Below are 22,380 nucleotides of genomic sequence, written 5' to 3' on the forward strand. Positions count from 1 at the left end.
CCACCATGTGATAACCTAAACATAGTTATCAGATTAGCTAGTTACTTATTACTATGTAAGTTATTTGTAGAAGAATGCAAACTCTCATTGATGCACCCTTCTAACCTGTTCTGCTTTTTTTCAGTAAAGCTACAAGAGAATTTGATCTCTGGTGGTCAGAGAACAAAGACGTGGCACAGATCTCCCAGGTTTCCTTAGAGATGCTGAGTGCCATTATGAACCCAGAGCAGTAACCTACAACATAAAACAATCTCATACTTGGACCTGGGCCATTTTCTTGCTTCTAATCTTATACATGCTATTCAACCTCTGCAAGCCCAAGATTCCTCATGAGTAAATCAGCAATAACAGCAAAAAACTATTTTTGTAAAGGTACAAAACTGAGTAACAACTCAATCTAAGTTTAGTATTGTCTCTTGATTATTGCAGACTAAATGTGATTCCCAGCAATGCAATTGCTGCTAAAAATGCTTAATTTTCAAATCCGTAACTAGGCTTCATACAACAAAACATTACCCACTTGAGAATATTTTTAAAAGTACCTTTTGATTAGGGTGTCCAGTTTATTCTCTCCTTCTTTTAAGAAATTAATGCATTTCTGAAAAATACAGCTGACATAATGCATTTTCATAGCCAATACTTCATTCATATCTCTTTGTTTCATACATTTCTCACAAATCAAATCCATCACCTTGTAGCATTTATTTAGCGCTGCTTCTTCTGCCAGCAGAGGATTTTCCTTCACAAGCATCACAATCTAGAAGACATTTGGGAACTTAGAAACTCTAGGAGATTTAGGTAGTCCATTTAGGTGATTTCAAGAGATTATCAAATAAAGTTTTTCTTAGGATCATACAATTACTGTGCTAATTAAAATTATAATGAAATTTCCACTGATTAACATTTTAAAGCTAATACAGAAGGACGTCGATATGGAATGTCTTGATATCAAAGTTAAAATGTGATCAGCATCTACCTACACCAGGGTGTTAGTGTGCTATTCAGAGGTCATGGTTTTACAATCTGTTAAAAGTGCCTTTACTAATAATAACCATGGCATATCTGCATAACCTTGATATATATGATCAAATCACTGAGAAATCACTATTTTTAGTTAACATTATAAGCTCTATAATTTCATGACAAGAAAAACTATAATTCTCCTTAATTTTTTGTGGTACTAGAGTTTGAACTCTGGGCTTCAGACCTGCTATGCCAGTGCTTTACCACTTAAGCTACTCTACCAGCCCTTGACTAATTCCTATTACAGGGAAATGAGATTTTTACAAAAAGAAGTCTAGAAATGAAATGTGTTTTACTTCTTCTCCAAGGAAATTTTCCTAATGATGCTTCCAGTCATCTACAGTAGTGAGAACAGATCACAAGGAAACCATAAACAGCTCTGGAAAAGGGAAGAGTTATCGAAATTTACACATCCTGAGTCTCACATTTCCTACATATACACAGATTAAGCTCAAATTAGTGTAATGAGGAGTCCTTTACTAGCTAGATTGAGTAGATACTTGAAGTTGGCCTGCATGAGACTACCATAAAAGTCCCTGGTGACATAACAGTAATATAAACATGTATTACGCACACATAGCAGAGTCAGTACTATGTATATTACAGCTAAATACTTGTGCCAGGGGTTGTAAATGTTAGGAAATAACAGGTAGATTTAATGAACTACATTCTTCTCTGTAGGCATGAAAAAAGATCACTTGTGAGCTCAACTAAACCCATGCTCCCCCTCCTATTTGGAAATTTAACACACACTGAATGTCCATGAGGAATTAAAAGAGGATTTTCATTGATTTTTTACACTGCTAATTTTATATCTAATCTAGTGCTTTTCTTAAAATCCAGCACTTAATAATAATCAGAATCCTAACTGGTGAATTTGTTGACTTTCTCTACCAAAACGCATATGAAAAAATCCATTTGTTTAGGTGGGTGTGGTGGCACATGCTTGTTTTCCCAGCACTTTGGAGGCTAAGGCAGGTGGATCAAGAGTTTGATGTCAGTTATATATTAAGATTCTGTCTTAACAAAATAATTTGTGTCAAAGACTCATTAATTACCCATTTATACTTCTGCTAACTACAATCATTTGAAGATGTGTGATCAATATTTTTATAGATGGTATTTATAATCAGTGTATAAGCTCTTAAATTTATAAGTGAGAATTCTTAAAAATATCAAATAGACCAGAGAGTAATGATTTATTTTGTACTGAGACACTAGACCTGATTTATTTTATAATATAAAGCAAATAATTACAAGAATATATGATAAATAACTACAGCATTACCCTGAGTTTACTGAAACAATTACACAGCTGCACTCAAAAGAATTTTCATACTAGTTTTCTTCCTTTTTCTCTGCAACATTATGAAGTAATATAAAGGAAATTCTTATTATTAATTAACAAAAACTAGTAGACATATTTCTTTCAGCATTAGAACTAGATGAATCTTATCTTTCAAAGGACAGATACCAGGCTGATGGAGTGGCTCAAGGGGTAGAGTGCCAGCCTAGCAAGTGTGAGGACCTGAGTTCAAAGGACAGATACCTTAGAGTATGTGCTTGCAGTGACATTTTGAATCCTTTCTGTTTTTTAAATATCACCCTCCACTTTTTTTTCTTCCTCCATTGCTGTGCTGAGGATCAAAACCTAGGGCCTCATGAGATCTAGGCAAATGCTCTATCACTGAGCTGCATCTTCAACCCCAAATCCCATTTTTTAAATTGCAAAATCAATAATTCTGGGTTTGAAAAGTATCTCAATTATCAAAGATGGGATTGCTACATGAACACCTGTCTCCTTTCCATTTGGAGACCCTTGGAAAAATTGGTTGCCAATTTTTCTGACATTTCATCTTCTCCTAGATAACCTTTATTTTCTGGGCATCAGCACAACTCCCCAAGTCTCTTGAAAACAAGGATGTCCACTTAACCTAGACACAAATGCAGTGAAGTTAGGGGCAAAGCAATGAAAAGGCGAGTTGTGTATTGGAGAGAATTTCTGTGCTTATTTCAAAGGTGTTTAAACAATAGTTGTTTGTTACTTTGTTACAATACTCCCTATGAACAACCATAGGGATAAAAGCATTGGGATAAAAACAGCTGAAATGGGCCACCTTAACAAAAGCAGCCAGGCAGCTTTTATATCCAAAGTCTGGATAAAAGAGAGGGGTTTTAAGTGAATAGATGGTTTATATCTACAAAAAGCAAAGTGTGTTCTGAAGGACGGTACTACAGTCACACAATCATCTCTTTTAAGACTCAGTGCTCCAAAAAAGTATTATGCAGACTATTTCAGATTATATACCTTTACAATTTATTGCCAGTCTAAATATGCCCTAAATCTAATTTATTCAAAATATATGCCTTTAAAGATAACTGAAGAATAATTCTTAGGTCATTTAACCCTGAGAAAGTAGGTTCCATATAAACATCAAAAATTACTCCAGGGGTGAAGGGAAGGGGAGAAGTAGGAAAGGGTAACCAAGAAGGTGAATATGACCAAAGTGCATTATATGCATATATGGAAATACCATAAGAAAACCCCTCTGTACAATTAATATGCACTAATAAAAAAGTTACTGGAAGAAATTATTCCAGAATCATATTGTAATCTGAAGGTGCTGAAACATTAGATATAACACTTAGTGAATCAGAAAAATACAGGGAGCTTCTTCAAATCAAACTAGAACATGCTATAATGCTCAGGCCTATGGGAATAAGGGAGAAATACTGGATCCTCACAAAAAACCTGTCTCCCAGCCCAGCCTGCCCCGTGCCTGATTACCATGGAGAAGGAGTTGCTGCTACTTCCAGGTGGTCTCTCTTCCCAGCATGCCACAAGGAAGAAGAGAATTGCTTACACAGAAGAGGCTACATCTTTATTTAAAGGTAAATTCTAAGTCACATTTTCTTCAGAATTTTTTATGCAGCTCTTGTGGTTATTGTTTATAAAATGATTGATCTTAAAAAAATAGCAGTAAAAATAGTTCAGAATGGCTCTGAAAGCTTCCCTGTTAAGCAACTTGAATTTATGTGTTGGTTTAAAACTTTGACAGCCTGTTTGACTAACTGCTGGAAGAACTGTACTACTTAAAGGCATCAAATAGTCAATTGCATTCAAAATGTATTCATTAATCACATTTCAGAGTATTTCTGAGAAGGCTAATTATTATAGTAAATGATGATGGTGCCCAACCTGGATCCTCTTTACCAGACTGGCACACCAGGCCCCAGTCACTAAATGGCTAAGGCCTTGGAGTGGCCTCCTCCAGAGAACTGCCTTCATTCACAGGAAACCACTTCACTTTTCTCTCTGAGAAACTTCCCTTTCTCTCTGGGGACAAGGACAGATTGATGAATACAAAAATCTGACTCTCTGGCCTCTCTGGAGCCATGCAAGGTCCAGAATTACATGTGGAATGAGATGAAGCTAGATTTTGACTGAACCCTCCTCTTTGACTGGCTTTTCCCCCTCCTCCACTCAGTTCCCCTCAGGGTCTCCAAGGTTTCAACCAAGAGTATTCTTTCAATGAAATGAACGAATAAGGAGCTCCCTACGAACTCCACATTACAAGCTTAGCCCAAGACATTTATTATATTCCCATAAATAAGAACAATATTGAAGTAAAAGCAAATATAGTCAGTACCACGTTACCTTGACAGGATGAAGGTTTGTTGTGGTGATAATTTTGTGCAGTGGGCCTGCCAACTTTGGGGGCAGTTTGGGCTCTTTATCCAGTCCCTGGGGCTTAGTATAATAATCCAGTCTCTCTCGGGGAAAGAAATTGTTGATTATAGTCACACAATCATGTTGACCTTTGAATAGAAAAATACAAAAAAGTTGAAATTTTATTATTAAACACAAGATATTTTCTGGATTTTTAAGTTATATTGCTGTGTTCTTGTGAAGTAAACATCCATCAATGACTATTTTTTTCAGGAAAGAAAGGAATGGACAGAGAAATATGCTGGTTTGGAAAGATAATTTAGTAATGATGATCATATCATTTTTGGTATCCATGCTACTTACTCTGAAGTATCAAACCCGTCAGTTTCTTTTTTTAGGGGGAGGATGGGTTTCCTCCTCTCTCTCCCTCCCTCCCTTCTTCCATCAGGCTACATTTAGGAAGACTTGAATCTAAATGGGTCAGAGGAAAATATGGATTTATCTTATAACCGAATCTCTTCACTAGTCCCCCAACTAGAACAGCATTAGAAAAAGCAGTTAGCAGTTGGACGTATCTGTACATAAAAATATTTGCAGTATAACAACATTACTTCAGGGTGGGGGAGTTCTTAGTATTATACCATTTTGAAAAGAAAAAATGTTACTTTTTCAAGATCAATTTGTTTCATTTTAGGTAGTGCTTAGATTACTTTGATATTTTATATTAATTAATCTAATAATTTACACTAGACTGATATTTAATTTTATTTTTATAAATATAATTTCTCTGGAAAAATTTGTTCAAATTTTTGCAATTGAAATGATTAAATATTTAGTTTCACTGCTTTTTAATTAACAAATTCTGAATACACAGACATAAAAGGTGCTATTAAGATCGAAAACAAATGCTGTGGGGGAAAATGTCAGTACACCATTTTGTTCTGGTATTACAATGACTGTACTTTGGTTCTTCTAGATTGCTAAGGCTTGCTGACATATTCTGATGTCTTATTTTGTTTTGCTGATTTTTTAACTTCAAGGATGAACTGAAAATCAAACATTCTTCCAGAATGAGAAATGAAACATTTACAATGAAAAATAAGTTGAATTCTCATTTGCAAAACTAAAATTTAGAAACCTGTTATTTCAATATGTGCCTGACAGAAAAGAACTGTGATAGGAGAATCATGAAAGTAACTAGCATAAGGCTCACATTTCAGAGAGAAAGATCATTTTGCAATGAGGGGTTTCAAAGGATATACAACCCACAAAACTCACCAAAGAAGGTCCTGTAACCAAAACCTAAATGAGGACAGAACCTCAAGAGCAAACGGGCAGAAAGGAGAAGAGACAGGAGTCATACAGTTAACCTGAATGGATAAAGACAGAAGGACTGAGAAAGCATACTGTTAACAGTGAGGATTTCTGAATGAAAAGTGACATCCTGTCAATGGCTTTCTAATAACAACTAAATATACTAAATTCTCTCAACAAAGTTTACAGTTAAGAAGTATGATAGATACACTCTTTGAGGAAGCAGTGGAGGAGGCAGAAAGGAAATCCCTAAAAGGGCAAAAATAGAAGTAGAGAAATGAGTTCAAGAATTTCAGCTTGTTGAAGATTACTAATTGGGCAAAGACAGGGGCTAAGGTATAGCTTTGACTACTCCAATCACATTAAGGAAAAACACACACACACAAACAATGACCAAGCAAAATAAGGAATAAAAATGAGGCAAAAGAAGAAGACTGCAATAAGTATATAAATAGTTATATTAAATATGGGTAAGCTAAAAGATTCATTGGAATTGTAAAACAGAACTCACCTATGTTGTAAGTTACTCTACTACAATGAAATGATAAGAGATTGAAAATAAGGAGATGGGCAAAAAGATTATTGACAAATACAAAAAATAAGGAATCAGGAATGGTAATGAGAAAATGTGGAACTAAAAATGACATTATGCAATGATAAAAATCAACAATATGATATTAAAAAGTGAAAGCTAAAAACATTCATCAAAATAGAAAAAGGACATATCAATTATCCTTATTATTATTTCTTCTTAGTTTGAAACCTGACAATAATTCAAATAAAAAACAGAATGAGCCAGGCATAGTGGTACACAGCTGTAATCTAGCTACTCAGGAGGTTAAAGCAGGAGGATTGCAAGTTCCAGGTCAGCCTAGATAACTGAGTGGGAACCTGTTGCAAAATAAAAACATTTAAAAGGCTTAGGTTATAGCTCAGTAGTGGAGCACTTGCCTACCATATATAAGACACTGGGTTTAATCCCTGATACCCCTTAAAAGAAAACAAAATGAAACTGAATAACTAAAAAGTTCAGGAGACTAATAAACAAGAAAAAAATATAGAAATCAATAGCTTTTCTCTTTTTCACCCATAACCAATTAGAAGTAGCAGAGTGGGAAGACAGTAATAAGAGTTCTTACAAAATGACAACACAAATTACTTAGATTTGAGCTTTTAGGGTTGAATGGACTAAGTAAAGCACACCCAGAGTGGGCATACTTTGAGATAACCCCTTGAACATCAACCAAAATATTAATAATGAAAAACAGGACTGCAAAATAGGTACAATGTATGTGTGTGTGCATGGGTGGTTCTAGTGGGGGAGGGTGAAGGAAGGAGATTAAGGTGACAGTATATGGTGAATGGACTTCATAAACCTGTATGAAATAGAACTAAGAAACCTCTTGCAATTGTTTCAGGCAGGGTGGAGAGGGGGTTGAGGGGGAGAGAGGATGGGACAATGTTACAAATGTACAGTGCGGGTCTGATTGGAATTGTTACTATGAATCTCCCCCTATATAATAAATATATCATAACAAAAAATTTATTACAAAAATTAAGTTAGATTAAAAAAATTTTTTTAAGATATGAGCTTTCAGTTTTTCTACATCATCATATTGTTGTACTGGAGGCACATTGTGACATTCACAAAAGTTCTTACAATATCTCACAGTTGAATTAACCCCCTCCATCATTCTCTTCTTTAAAATGACAGATATGAAGCCCCACCTGCAAATAAACAAACAACAACAAAAAACAAAACAAAACATGCAAAGGCATGGTATGTAATTGGATGGGAAATCCCAACATCATACAGACATTTATTCTCTATAAATAATTAAATGATCATTTAATAAAAAAGAATTTAACTTATTACAAAGATGGCATTTCAATGCAATGGGAAGATGTTAGGCAGTTTAATAAATGGTGCTACCATAGTTAGCTATATAGCTAAGGAAAAATAAACTCTTAAAAAAATGATCCTTGGTCAAGAAGATCTCTAGCAAGACAAAAACATGGAAGCTATAAAAAAAGATTATTTCAAAATAAATTTTCTATGGCAAAAGTCCTCACAAAATCAAAGGAAAAATAAGACTTGCATAAAGACTTGCATAAAATGTTTGAAAAACATTTGGTAGAGAAAGTGCATACATAATATATGTAATGCTCTTTATTTAATAAGAAAAGGACAATCCAAAAGAAAAAGGAAGAAAGAATATGAGCAGACAATCCACAGAAGAGAAAATACAAATGACCAACAATAGAAATTTAAGTTCACTAATAATGAGGGGAAGGTAAATTCATGATAACCATCTTTTCAACAATCAGATTAGCAAAAAAAAAGGAATGATGATATCCAGTTGACTATATTAATGTTAATTGCTGTACCTTTTTGGTAAGCAATCCATACTTACAGTAAATTAAAGGTATATATTCTTTGTCTCAGCAACTTTATTTCTAAGAATATCTACCATATTGAAGTACTAAAATGCAAAAACAAAAGTAAGGATGTTCATTAACATAATTTCTAGTGAAGTGATTTAAAAACCCTGAAAATCTGTCAGTAGGGACAGGTACATGAACCATGGTACAACTGTGTCAAGGGGTGTTATGCAGCTGTGTATGCCTACTGAGGTGAGAAGGACTTCCATGATGTACTTGTAAGTGAAGAAAACAAGTGATGAGGGATATCTATTGTATGATTGATCACATTTCCTACAAATGACATAAACCCTTCCTAGGAGTGTGCACATGTGTATACAGTGATCCTCTTGAAGGAAACACAAAGGTGAGAGTGATTTTTTTAAAAGATTAGTTATATGGAAATTTCTACTGAAAAGGTGTCATATAATTTTCTGTGAAATTAATCTAGATTAAAATGCAATGAAAACATTACTCTCATTTTAGAATGGGATTGAGGACAACTTCTGCTTTAGATTTTTGTTAATAATGTATTGTTAAGAAAAAATGAGCCCTGTGTTAACAGTTGAAAGAACAAGCTCCTTATTTCCAGTCCTACAATCTTGGGGAAGTTAACCTCCAACTGTGCTCTATTTTGTTTCATCAAAGACATAATGAAAACTTATGCAGTTAAATACAATTTTGCAGATCACCTAATTTTCCTGCTTCATTGCACACCAATCAGAAAACTGAGGACCATGAAGGTGAAGGGATTTGCTCGTGATCCAAATTAGCAGTAGACATGAACTAAAATACAAGTCTCCAGATTGCTAGTTTAGTGTTCTTTTCTCACTGCACTGACATCCTTGAAATTAATTTGGAGGTGAGTTGGGGGCAAACTTGAGGACACTAACGTGGGAAATAAAATATTTTTGTTAGGATTATATTAATTATATGGGGAGGATTCATAGTGACAATTCAAATTAGACTTATATTGTACATTATTTACATTGCCCCCATCGTCTCTACCCCTCAATCCCCTCCCCACCCCACTTAAAGCAAATGCAAGAGGTATCTTAGTTCTGCTTCATATAGGTATATGAAGTCTATCTACCATATACTGTCCTTGATCTCCTTCCTTCACCTTCTCCCCTCCCATTGTTACCCCCCCACACACACACTGTACCTATTTTACAGTCCTGGCTTTTAAGTTGATGTTCAAAGGGGTGTCTCAATGTATGCCCACCATAAGTGTACTTTACTTTGCTCTGTTTAACCCCTTCCATTACTCTCCCTTATCCCTTTACCCCCCCACTCCCTGTTTTTCAACAGTTTTCAATACACATTCTAATATCCTCTACCTTCACATCTTATGTTATGTGATATTACTGATGCTCTATCATTTTCTCTTTCCCTCCCTCTTTCCCCGATTTCCACTGCATAGTTCCACTGTTACAAACACCTTCTACATCTGAGTTTGAATATGATGATGCTTGTTTTTGTGTATATGTTTATCTTTGGATCTTTCTTTGACACATGAGAGAAAACATGAGGCTTTTGTGTTTGTGATCCTGGCTTATTTCACTTAACATGAAGTCTTCCAACTGCATCCATTTACCTTCAAACTACACATCGTTATTCCTTATGGCTGAGTAATACTCCCTTGTGTATCTATACCACAAATAAAATATTTTTCTGAAGCTTGCACAGCAAGGCCATGCCTTTCCTCAAATTTAATAATGTTTGTTCTTCATAAAACTGTCATAAAGTGACTGACTGAGTGTCTGCCTTAAGGAATGGTAGCAGCTATTAGTTTCAAAAAAATTTAATAATAAAATTTAACACAATATATACTGTTACAGTTGCTCATACCTCACTAATCCTCATTGTATCTCAGCTTAAATGTAATTTCTTCTCAAAAACCCCTTTGCAACAGGAATTTGTTTAATGAATTACTAGTCCACCACAAGGCAACTTACTGCACTTCCAATAAATCAGATGCTTCTCTCTTTGGTTTTCTATCAATGGACTCTCTTAACTTGCCAGTTGAATCAGTTCAAAATACTAATGATCAACTATTCACTCTCTCTTCCCTAACCCTCTACATTATATCAAGTAATTGGACTAACATGCCAAGAATTATTGGGCACACAAAATAAATGTGTGTGGTTGATGAAGATGATAATTAAACAACTGAATATTATTATCAAACTCTCTTTCCTAAGAAAGAATCGCACCATTGTTGTGATTATTATTAACAATGATAACTGATATTATTTATTTAGTTTTACATGTGAAGTTCCTTAAGCCTATCATCTCTTTTAATTCTTAAAATAGCCCTGTAACTATTTTACAATAAGGAAACTGAAAGTCAGAATCATTACGTACGTTGGTATTAAGTAGCACAGTCAGAATTTCAACTCAGGATTGCTGGCTTTGCCATTGATTTCCTTAAACATTAGGTTAAACTACTTCCATTAGAGAAATAAAATATACTCATTCATAGCACTTGAGTGCAATTAATATGTACCTACTGCTCTTGTATCTCACTAAGCGTGGATTGAATAGAGCTGCTCATTTTCTCCAAAATGTCATTAGGTACTTCATTACATTAAACTACAAACATTTTTTTTTTGGCTTTCTTTTTTTTTTTTAATTCATCTATTCATATGTGCATACATTGTTTGGGCCAACATTTTATTTAAAAAATAAATAAATAACAGTATTTGAATGCTGAGCACAAAGTAGTATTTATTTTTTTCCAGAAAGGAAAACTTGAGAATAATGTAAGGTAAAACTATAGTAAAGACTCACCCACAAAGGCTGCCATCTGAGCTGCTGTTCTCCCTACAGAGTTGACAACATCCGTCTCTGCACCAGCTTCCAACATAACCCATGTGATGTCTTTATTACCTAGAGTTAAAGGAAAAGTACTTCTTAACATTAAGGAATGCAAAATTTAAACATCTACTTCAAAATTATGGGCACCCTTTCCTACCAAATTACTTTTAGGTTAACATAATGTAGATGTTCTCTTTTTTTTCATAATTATAGTAAAAAATAAAATGCTGCAGAATTTTATTTTCTAATTGTCTGGAAAACAAATCAGGAAATGGAAAAAATGGAATGGGACTGAACATCACTTTTTAAAATGAAATGCAATGTATTTTCCTAATAAGAACACTTAGTATAAAATAAAAACATATAAAAATATCAAAAACAAAGTCAGAAGAGAAAAAATGTACAGAATTCCTTTAATATCCATTAGCTCATCCTATCCCTCACACCTCCAGGCTCTATTAATGATCAGGGATCTATTTTTTAGATCTTTTCTTTCTAAACATCCAGTTATTCTACTCACATTCTTTTAAATCATTACAGATATTTTGCTGTTATATGCTACAGTTAGTGAACAGCACTTTCCATTCATTTTTGCAAGTTTCAGCCATGATTTTTTAAGGAACAGTTCCTGAAAAATATGGATGGATTAAAGGTTATGCATATTTTAAATGCATTTGCCAGCCTGCATCTAGCAAGGTTAGACTGAATGGACTCACCACACAGTGCAAAATAGTTCCTGGGTTTTATCAATTTCTTAAACTTTGCTCATATAATCAATGCAAAATGATCATTTGTATTTCTAATTTGAATCTCTTTGCATTTTGCTGAAAATGTTTTGTGTACTAACCAGCTGGTTATATTTCTTTTGTTCTCTGTCCAATTTTTTATGCAATATTTGTCATTTTCTACTTGATTTGTGAGTACTCCTTATATATAGCAACATGAGTCTTTAAGATATGCAATAAATATTTTCCTTTATGATTATTTGTATTTTAACTCTATTTATGGACATACTCCATATATGACAACCTTAAAATTTTATGCAATCAAATTGATCAGTTTTGCCCTTTTTGGGTTCTTTATTTTATAACAATGCTTAGAAATACTTTTGTGTTCCAGGATTATAGAAATACAGAATACTGCTTTTAAAATATGAAATTGTTACATTACACTTGTATTTTCTTAAAGAATTACAACAGTCACAGATAATCCTACTTAATTTTAGATGGCACTTCTAAATTGTCTTTATTCAGCAAATAATAAACAGCATGATTACAAGTAAGTTTCTACATGGATGACTATAGAAAGCATATAAATTCCAGTGAGGCAAAGAACCAGTTCTATTCAAACAGCTATGTGATCAAGAGAACAAAGAAGTGTTCAGAGTACTTCAAAATAAAAGTATAGAACACCAAAGGAACTAACTTGAAAGAATAGATACAGTTTCTTAATTCTACCAGAATATAAAGAACCCATTGACATAAGTCACTAAAGAAACCGATTACCAAATTAACTATAGAATTTGTTTCATACATAATAGCTTTTCAAAAGGCAACACCATTCTTTTCCATAATACTTGATCTTAAAAATACTAAATTAAAAAAATGCTAACTTTATAATGGATGTACTTAAAACAAATTGGTATAGGTAACTGATATTGATAGAGTAAATGCTAAAACTTTACCAGAAAGTGCAGCAAACATGAGGGCTGTGTATCCATGTTCATGCTGATGGCAATTTACGTCAGCTCCATGTCGCAGAAGTAACTTGCACATGTCAAGTTTTCCTCTATATGCTGCGTGCATTAGAGGAGTCATTCCATTCTACAACAGAAGGGAAAAATGTATTTTAATTATACTTAGTTACCTTTTCCTTACTTATGGACATGAACAAAATCATCTTTATAAAGTATTTTATATTCATTTCCCCACTTGAATCTTTTATGAACTTCTGAGAGAAAAAAAGATGGCTTTATTACCTGAGGTTTTTACAGAGTAGCAAACACATTCAAAGATATTTTCAACCTGGCATGACTGGTAAATGGGAAGGGCGGGGATGAGAACCCAGGTTTAAGGTTCTCATCTCTACCAAACTACTTGGCTCCTGGAGAAACAAATGTACAACAGATACAAACACATAAAAGTAAACTGAACAAAAACAGGGCTGGTGGAGTAGCTCAAGTGGTAGAAAACCTGCCTAGCAAGCTCAAGGCCCTGAGTTTAAAACCAAGTACTGCAAAAACACAAAAACAAAAAAGCACCAAAAAACTCTTGAAGCAAACAGAATGCCTATCATGGAGAAATTTGAACAAATTACAGTATATTCATAGTAAGGGGATCTTATAAAGCTATTAAATAAATTAATTCATCTGTACCTATTGAATTGGAAATTTTTCTGTGAATTATTCCCAATGGGAAAAATGATACAGGAAATGTTTGTTATAGTGGTATCGTTTTTTTTAAAAAAAGGCCCTCAAAATCACATGTATATTTTAATCACATTATAATTTGATCATGTATATGATTATATAAAATAGAGAAATGGTTGGTAGTATTTACACCAGGCTACATTGTTTGGTCTCTGTATGTTTTATGCATATCCAATGAAATATCCAACCTTATATGTACTGGACACCTAATACTATTTGTGGATAGATGAATGAGTTGTTTCCTCTCAGTGAATTTTCTCAGTAACACTGGCTAAACTCTGTCAGAATGCCAAACCTGTTTTAAGATAAAAACCCCCCTAAAGCAAATAATTACTTACTTTTGTAAATCTTAGGATGCTACCTTAATTTGAATTGCTCTTGAGGATTCCACACTATTATTATTAATGTAAGCCATCATCTTATTAACACAATGCAATATTATTCTTAAAGGGTTGCTGATATGAGAATTATAGACAGGCTGAGAACTTTCAGGTGGTTGTACAAGAGGCAACTTGTAGAAGTAATCCATGTTTCTTGGGAATAAGAATGGAAAACTAAGACAATTGTAATTTTACAACTCCCTTAGTTGGGTGTTTCCATGGGAATGGGATATTTGTATATCCCATTCCATGGGTGGGTGGTTGGGTGGGTTGGGGTAATCAAAATCTCATTGTACACAGGTGGCCAATGGAGTGCTGTAGGGAGAGGACATGGACTAAATGGTCAACAGCATGTGAATGAAGCAAAATGAAAGCATAGGATGACAGCCCTAATAGGTGATGTAACCCATACATAAGAAGGTGGTGTATAACCTGGGGATGGGAAGGATGCAGTACAATCAGAAGAGCCACCCCAAGAAGCAATCAACTACCTCTTCTAGGACATGGAGCTGGGAGTGTAGCTCAGTGATAGAGCATGTGCTTAACATGTGGGAGGTCCTGGGTTTGACTCCCAGCACTAAGAAAAAAAAATTAAGGACTCAGATGGAGAGTTCATCAGAACAGGTGGGCAGTCAACCATCCAGCAATTCCATCCTGTAACTATAGGTTATCTGGCTTTGGAATGAATAATCCTGAAACTACACAACTGTCCTATTAAATATAAAGCAAAAACTTGCATTATTTGATAATCTGCACAAGAGCAAGGGAGGTGTGCAATTTTATCTTACATTGCAGATTGTGCTCGTTTTTTGTGTTTTAACTCTTTGCTAATACTTCTGCCCACTTACCTGTCTGCCTCCCTTTGTTTCCCACTACTCCCTTTCTTCTGTTTTAAAATTTTCTCTCTTCCTTTTCTCTTTTCTCTCTTGTTCTTTCTCATTTACCAGCTATCACCTTAGCTAGCATCTTTTTTCTAACAAGGATAGTCACAATCACATCATTTGCTGTGCAATCTGAATCTGCTGTTTGGTCATATCCATAATCAGAGTATGCTTTTACCATATTAATTTCAGTGCTGTGTTGGATGTCCCTGGGTATCAAAATCAAACTTGTGGTCAATAACAAGTTTAGAGTAGCTTTTCGAAGAACTGAATATCGCACTTACTTTTTTTAAAATTTCAGTTCAATTTTGTGTTATACAAATTTAGAAGACTTAAAAGTGAAACTATACATTTTGAGTGTAATGATTACTATCTTGGTTCTAGTACTACCTTTTATGGAAACATTTCAAAGAGACAAGAAAAAAAGAAGTACTATTAATATATTTTGATATCTCATAAAGATACAAAGTCACCATGCTATAAATTTTTTAGTCTTTCTACTATTTTATAGCATCTCAGTGTAAATAGGAAAGGAAATGAGGACGTCAAAACAAAACTGCTGATCTAATAGAAGAAAATATTCCCATGTTTAAAATAAATTTGATTAATTAAACTTAAAATGCTATGTTATCTTTCAATTATAAATATGGAATAACATAGGAAGAAATAAAATAGTGAATGAAAATTCAAAATACTGAACTTTTAGGAAGGAAAAACTTAAATATTGAATGCCCATCTCTGTTCACTACTTAAGGAAGTAGTGAGAGTATCATAAAATGCCATAGTGTTATTCATAAGTCATCAATTCTAATAAGCACCCATTTACATATTTAACATCTCTGAAGTTACATTTCCATTTTCAAGCACCAGAATCTTATAAACTACAATTGGTTTCTACCCTCTCAATTTCAGAGATGTTTGTCTGAAATCTAGATAAGTTTTTAAATCTGTGACATCTTAGAGCCAAAGAAATGTAAAGAGTAAAAATTTTTACTTCCTGGTCATTTCCCAAAACAAACTTGGAGGAAGTCTGTTTAAATAAATTGTATGGAAAATGAGTGTCTACAGTTCTTTAAATACAATAACCTTAAAATTAATTAACAGTTATTTCCCATAGTTCTTTAATTTTTTTTGACACAGGGTCTCACTATGCAGCCCAGACTAAACTTAAAGCCATGATACTCGTGCCTAACCTTTCCAGTGTTGGGATTACCAACACTGCACTACCATGCCCAGCTCCATAATTCTTAAATCAAAGAATTCATCAGTATTAGGCTAATATGATGCAATTCTATATCATTAAATACATCATTTATTCATTCAGCAAGTACTTACAGAGTAGCTAATATATGTCAGACATATCTACACACTTTGGGAAGCAATAAACAAATTTCATGTCCCTCCATCCTAAGTCCCTAGCACTTAATTTCAGTAGGTGTTATGGTTTGGATGTTATGCTAAGGACTCAGTCACAAGCCTATGGCACTATCAGGAAGTAATGTGACTTTCAAAGATGGGCCTAGTGGAAGAAAACCAGGGCATTGCTCTGCAAGGGGATATTGGGACCCTGGCCCAGTCCTCTCTCTCTGTCTTTGCTTCCTAGCCACCATGAGGTGAGCGACTTTACTCAACCACAGCTCCCCACAGAGATGTGCCTTGCCACGGGCCCAAAGCAACAGCATCAAGCAACCAGGGTCTGAAACTGTGACCCCCAAGTAAATCTCTCCTCTTTTAAGTTACTTAAAAGATAACACAAAGGGACAAACACTGTAGGGATGACAAGGCAGATAGTGATACAGTGCTATAGAGGAAAATAATGTAAAAGTGAAGAAGTAGTGCCAGAGAGAAAATTTTGTTTGTTAAAAGACATTTGCGGAATGTTCCTCTAAGAAAGTAGCATTTGAAGAAAGCCCTGAAGGAAATTATGAAGCAAGAGATACAAATAACTAGCCAAGTGTGGTGACTCACATCTGTAATTTCAGCTATGCAAGGGGCATAGGCTGGAGGATTGCAGTCCGAGGTGAGCCCTGGGCAAAAACTCAAGACTCTATGCAAAACAATAACTAAAAACCAAAAGGGGCTGGAGGCAGAGCTAAACTAGTAGATTGCTTGCCTAGCAAGGCCTTAAATTTAACACCAGTACCACCAAAACAACGAGAGATGCAAATAACTAGTGAATGGTCCAGGTTAAGGGAAGACAAGCACACAACTCTGAGGGTTAGGGGAGCATTTGAATTGTGCTTGTAGACCATCAAAATTGTGCTTAAGGAATATAGCCAAGGTTATGTGTACCTCACTCAAAGCATCTCCAGAAACATCTAAAATTCTTATTCTTGATCCTGGTGCTTCTCATGTTTTAATACTAAGTCTGATGTCAGTGTTTGTAGAAGGTTTCTGCAAACCTTTTATCAAGTTACACGAGAGTCATTCCATCCTAATATGGGAGGAGGGGGGATAAAGGAGAATGGTGGAGGGGGTAAATTCAAGTATGATATATTTGATAGATTGTTAAGAACTTTTGTAAATGCCAGTCCCCAACCAGCACAATAAAAAAAATTTAGAAAAAAGAATTTTCTTTTTTAACCATCAAACATTATTCAGTTCTATTAAATACCTTATATCTTCTATTGAGATGATCACATTTGTTTCTCTTTTTCTTCTGTAATACAGTAAGTTGCACTGAGACACTTTCTAAAACCGAACCCAACTAACATTCTTGAAAAAACCTCATTTGGTTATAGTCTTTTACAGTTCCTTGAGTACCTTGCTGGATCAACTTGCTAATATTTCATTTAGTATGTTTGGACTTACAGAGTGAATTGAGTCCACAGTATTTTAGGGTCTTCTTTATGCTTTAGAGAAGCATTTCACTAGGCTTCTCTTACTGTGTCTATGTAAATAATGATTTGTGTAAAAATCATTTGTCCTTAAAATTTGATAAATTTACTGAGGCTTGAAACTTTTTAAATTTTAATTTTATTTATCTATTTATTTATTTATTTTTGGTGGCACTGGGTTTTGAAATTAGGAGGCTATTATTTCTTCACCTCCTCATCAATACCTGTTCTTATTTCCTCTCTGATTATAGGTATTCTAAGTGTGTGTTAAGCAGTGTCTCATCATGGCTTTGATTTGGATTTCTTTGGTGGCTAATGTTGTTAGAGATTCTTTCATGCATATAATAATCATTTATTTACATTCTTTAGAGCAATATCTACTCAGATTATTTGGCCATTTTTAAACTGGGTCTATATTATGTCTATTTATAACTGAGTTGTAGAAGTTCTTAGTATGTTTTTGTTACAAGTCTCTCATCAGATATGGTTTATAAAATTTTTCTTGTCTTTTCACTTTGTTGGTGTGTTTTAAAACACAAAAGCTTTTAATTTTGGAGATTTCAAATTATTATTTTATTGCTTATGCTTGACGGCTTTTTAAATTTTTTATTCTACTTTATTTTTCCTAACTCAATTATTTTGGGGTTCATCTTAGTGTTCTTTAAATAATTTCATGAGTTGAAAGCTTATAACAACACAAAGATTGAAAGCACAATGATAAATATAACAAAATTTCTTCTGAATATTGCTTTGGCTACCTAACACGACTTTTGACAAATAGTAGCTTTTAATAAGTGTTGTATTTTCAGTTCTAAACAAAAGACAATTTCAACTTTTTCATTAACCTAGGAATTATTTACAGTTAAATAACATAAAGTATGTTAAAATCAAAACATGTTCCAACTTTAATTGTGGCACACACTTATAATCCTGGCTCTTGAAAGGTTGATGGAGAGATTCTGCTTTCAATCCTTGACAAGAAATGATATAATTTTGACTTAGGTTATAATTATTTGATTAATAATAATAATAAACATGTTTTTAGATACTTGTCTTTTGTGGCCTGTTTACTTGTATAGCAAACAACTAGTATGACAAATGCTAGATATCAGCTTTTGTGAACAAATTTTATATATCATCCATTCTCATAGTAAGTAAAATATTTAATTTTTTAAAAAAATTTACCTCATCTAAGCAATTCACACGAACATTCTTACTGGATAATAGTGTACCAGCTTCTTGGACAGTACCTTTAAAAAAAAAAGAAAGAAAAGTAAAAGTAAGATTATCACTACAATAGAAAGAAAATCTAACATCAAGGCAATAATTTTTTTTTTTCACAGTGCTGGGGCTAGAACCCAGGGCCTTGCATGTGCAAGGCAAGCAGTCTACCTCTAAGCTACATCCCAGTCCAAGGGGATTTATCTGTAACAGTAAGACTAGTCAGGTTAGGTTGCTAAGAAATAAAGTACCAATCACATACTATTTATTTATTTCACAAAGAACTGTCTAGAGGAATAGACTAAAATAGTTCCATTTTGTTTCTACTCTCACTGACCTTCAATTATATTAAATTGGCTACATTTGGCAGAAATACAATAACCACAAAGCCTAACACTTAATACTGAAACAAATCTTAAAAGAGTATCTAGTCCAAATCACCATCTAAAGCTTAAATTCTAGTCAAGGAAATAGTTGGAATTCAAAATGCAGTCAGTATTTGTATAATTTGTCAGCACTTGGTGTTTGAATTGATGGCATATTTATAATTCAATCCGTGGCTTGGAAACGCTTCAGTGAAACATGTCCATAAAGTCTGGCAACTATATAAAAGTGCTCCATGGTCAGTATCCACACAACACACTGAAAGTGATCAAATTTAAACTTGAAGGTCAGTCCTCTGTAAATGTGGGAATGAGCTGTACTTGGGCCACAGATATCAGGCTTTTCCAGTCTTCTGTGGGGCATATGGCACAGGCAAGTGGTTGCAAGGCAGAACATTGCTGCCCTCATCATCAATCCAAGGCAGGCGCATATTCTGCCAAATAATGTGTGGTTTGACTGGGAAGAGAACAAAGAAATTGAATGTTGCTCTCTGGGACAAAGGATGAGATAAGACTCTCCTCTAAAAGAAGGTAAGAGAACAGGGGCATTTTCCCAACCTGGTTATTTCTTCTCTTTAACAATTATGGTTGCGAATGTGCTGGATTCTGTTAGTCATTCAGAGTAAAAGATGGAATGTAGGAAGAAGACCAATAGGCTTGTTCCTGAACAATCTGCTGTTTAGACAAGTCACCTGAGTGCTTCTCACCCCAAATCGGAGAGACAGAAACGTCTCTTGGAGATACAGAGACACAGCTCTGCTGGGTAAATGTCAAGAGAAGGACCTACACATCCCTGATATATGACAGCTGCTACTTTTGCAAGTAGTGCATTTTTTCAGACCCCGAACTCCATGGAAAGGCAGTTGCTGAAACTTTTTGAGTGTGTAAGCACATTCGTCATTAAACCTTATCCCTACCTGAGGCTTTTCAGCAGAGACTTTCTCAAACAGCTTTAGAGAAGAATTAAACAGAACAAAACCTCCATGCCCCATTGAGGAAGATGCCTCGGTGGAATCACATTCTCCACTGAGAACCAGCTGAGGTTATTTTCTTTCTGGCCAAGAGGTATTAATGCAGTAAAGAGAGAATACCATAGGGATTGTAAACATGTCAAAGCCTGCTACATGTTATGAGAGGATAGGGATTACAATCATAAACATGTGGATCTCATTAGAGTACAGGCTACTAATTCTATAAAATGTTTGCCCAGTGGCCAGCAATCTAAATTAATCTGTCCTGTCGGGGAACAATTTAAAAAGAAAAGATGAGGCATGCTGTAATGCTGGAGAAACCCAAGAAAACTGCTGTCTCCTACTAAACTCTTATATGTTTGACACCAGATGTTTAGAGGGTTTTCCCCACACACCAAGCAGTTCTACAGCAGACACTAATGGGGTGTCCTCCTTGGGGGAACACTTTACTCACATTTACATATTAATTATAAAGGATAAGATGAATGGGCCAATGGAAGAGACACATAGGAAAGGATTAAAGGATGAGGCACAAAGGCCTCTTTGCACGTTGCATCCTCCAGCAATGTGGAAACTCACGGAACCTAGTAGTCAAGGGGTACTTATCATGGAGACTTAAACTCACAGGCATCATGGATTATTAACTCGATATCCAGCTCCTCTCCTCTTTGTGGAGGATGGGAGGGGGGCTAAGTTGAAAGTTACAAGTCTCTAATCATGGCTCTGTCTTTCTAATGACCAGCAATGAAGAGGTCCAGAAGTCCATCAAGAGTCCACAAGTTAGAAGAAAAGACATTCTGTTGCTCTGAAACTCTGTTGCTACGACCCAGGCCAAAGACCAAACATTAGAACCAAAGATGCACCCAGCACCCCTACTGATTAGGAGATTATAAGGGTTTTAGGAGCACTGCATCAGGAACTGGGACAGAGAGTAAATACACATATCTCACACATGCACACGCACACACATGCACACATACCACTTAACAGGTTCAGGTTAGCCTTTTGAAATGCTGGGACCTGGATAAGAAAAACAGTAGAAACAGTTTCGCCTGCTATTGAATAAAACAGATTTTGGAAAATAGATGAACAAAATATTCAGAGAAAAAATTTGTGGTGGTCTTTAATTTAGTGTTCTTAATTTAATGACATTAGGAGGAAAGTATGGAAGGACCAGATAGCATAGAAATGTGAAACATATGGCTCGTGTAGGATTTTTACTTCTTTTCATTCCTTGCTGCCCATAATACACTCTCAAGCAATATTTTGCAACTAAGTTTAAAGGATAAATTGCTTCACTTTGGGAAAGAAATGTATTAGATCTAATTTAACAAACTCTTAAGGTGGTGGGGGCGGGGATCCAACACTCTAAGAAGGGATGTGAAATAAGCCAACATTTACCCTCACTGGAGACAAAAATTAACAGAATTAAACTAATGAAAGTAATATTAATGTTTTGTTTCCCTTCTGAGAATTTTTCCAAGTTGCTCAAACTAAAGAAGAAAATATAGCACAACCTGTCTCCTTAGGATGGGATTGATCAATTTATCTGAATAAACCAGTATTTTGGCAGAAAAGAGGAGATGTAAAGAGTGAAATCTTACTGTTTTCCTCTCTCTTCTACCACACTACAGCCCTTTAAGGATTACTATGAAATTCAGCCAGACCTACAAAACACTCAGCTTCCTCATCTGTGAAACTAAGATGGTAGTATTCATCCCATGGGGCTCTGAGGAGGACAGAGGGCTTGCCCTAATGTGGCCACATTGTAAGCCTTAGGGTACGTCAGAAGCCCCTCTTATTTTCATTCAGAGCAGCACAATATAATTCATGGCTACATGACTAATATCTAGAGTAAGACCATAGGTCACTACAGAAGATAGCAGATGTTGCAAAAACAAACAAAATGAGAGAAACAAACTTTTGACATTCTGTTTCCAACAATCCATTTAAAAACCAAGAGATTCAGACATGTGTGGATTTGGCTTGGTTTTGCTGTTTGGGTTTTGTTTTGTTTTGTGTTTGTTGTAG

General features: G+C 34.8%; 1 protein-coding gene across 2 annotated transcripts in view; it reads right to left on the reverse strand.

Annotated features, from left to right (window-relative positions):
• The window catches only part of Ankmy2 (ankyrin repeat and MYND domain containing 2), a 34,410-nt gene that overhangs the window by 8,911 nt on the left and 3,119 nt on the right, over positions 1 to 22,380 (reverse strand). For both annotated transcript variants that reach the window (XM_020183001.2, XM_074065079.1), the window contains exons 2-6: positions 18,960 to 19,024; positions 12,933 to 13,071; positions 11,222 to 11,320; positions 4,682 to 4,842; positions 543 to 757 (exon numbers count right to left, since the gene is read on the reverse strand). In XM_020183001.2, the coding sequence (XP_020038590.1) occupies positions 543 to 757; positions 4,682 to 4,842; positions 11,222 to 11,320; positions 12,933 to 13,071; positions 18,960 to 19,024 (679 nt within the window). The remainder of the gene's footprint in view (positions 1 to 542; positions 758 to 4,681; positions 4,843 to 11,221; positions 11,321 to 12,932; positions 13,072 to 18,959; positions 19,025 to 22,380) is intronic.

Source organism: Castor canadensis, chromosome 2 (genome assembly GCF_047511655.1).
Source record: "Castor canadensis chromosome 2, mCasCan1.hap1v2, whole genome shotgun sequence".
NCBI classification, from domain to species: domain Eukaryota; kingdom Metazoa; phylum Chordata; class Mammalia; order Rodentia; family Castoridae; genus Castor; species Castor canadensis.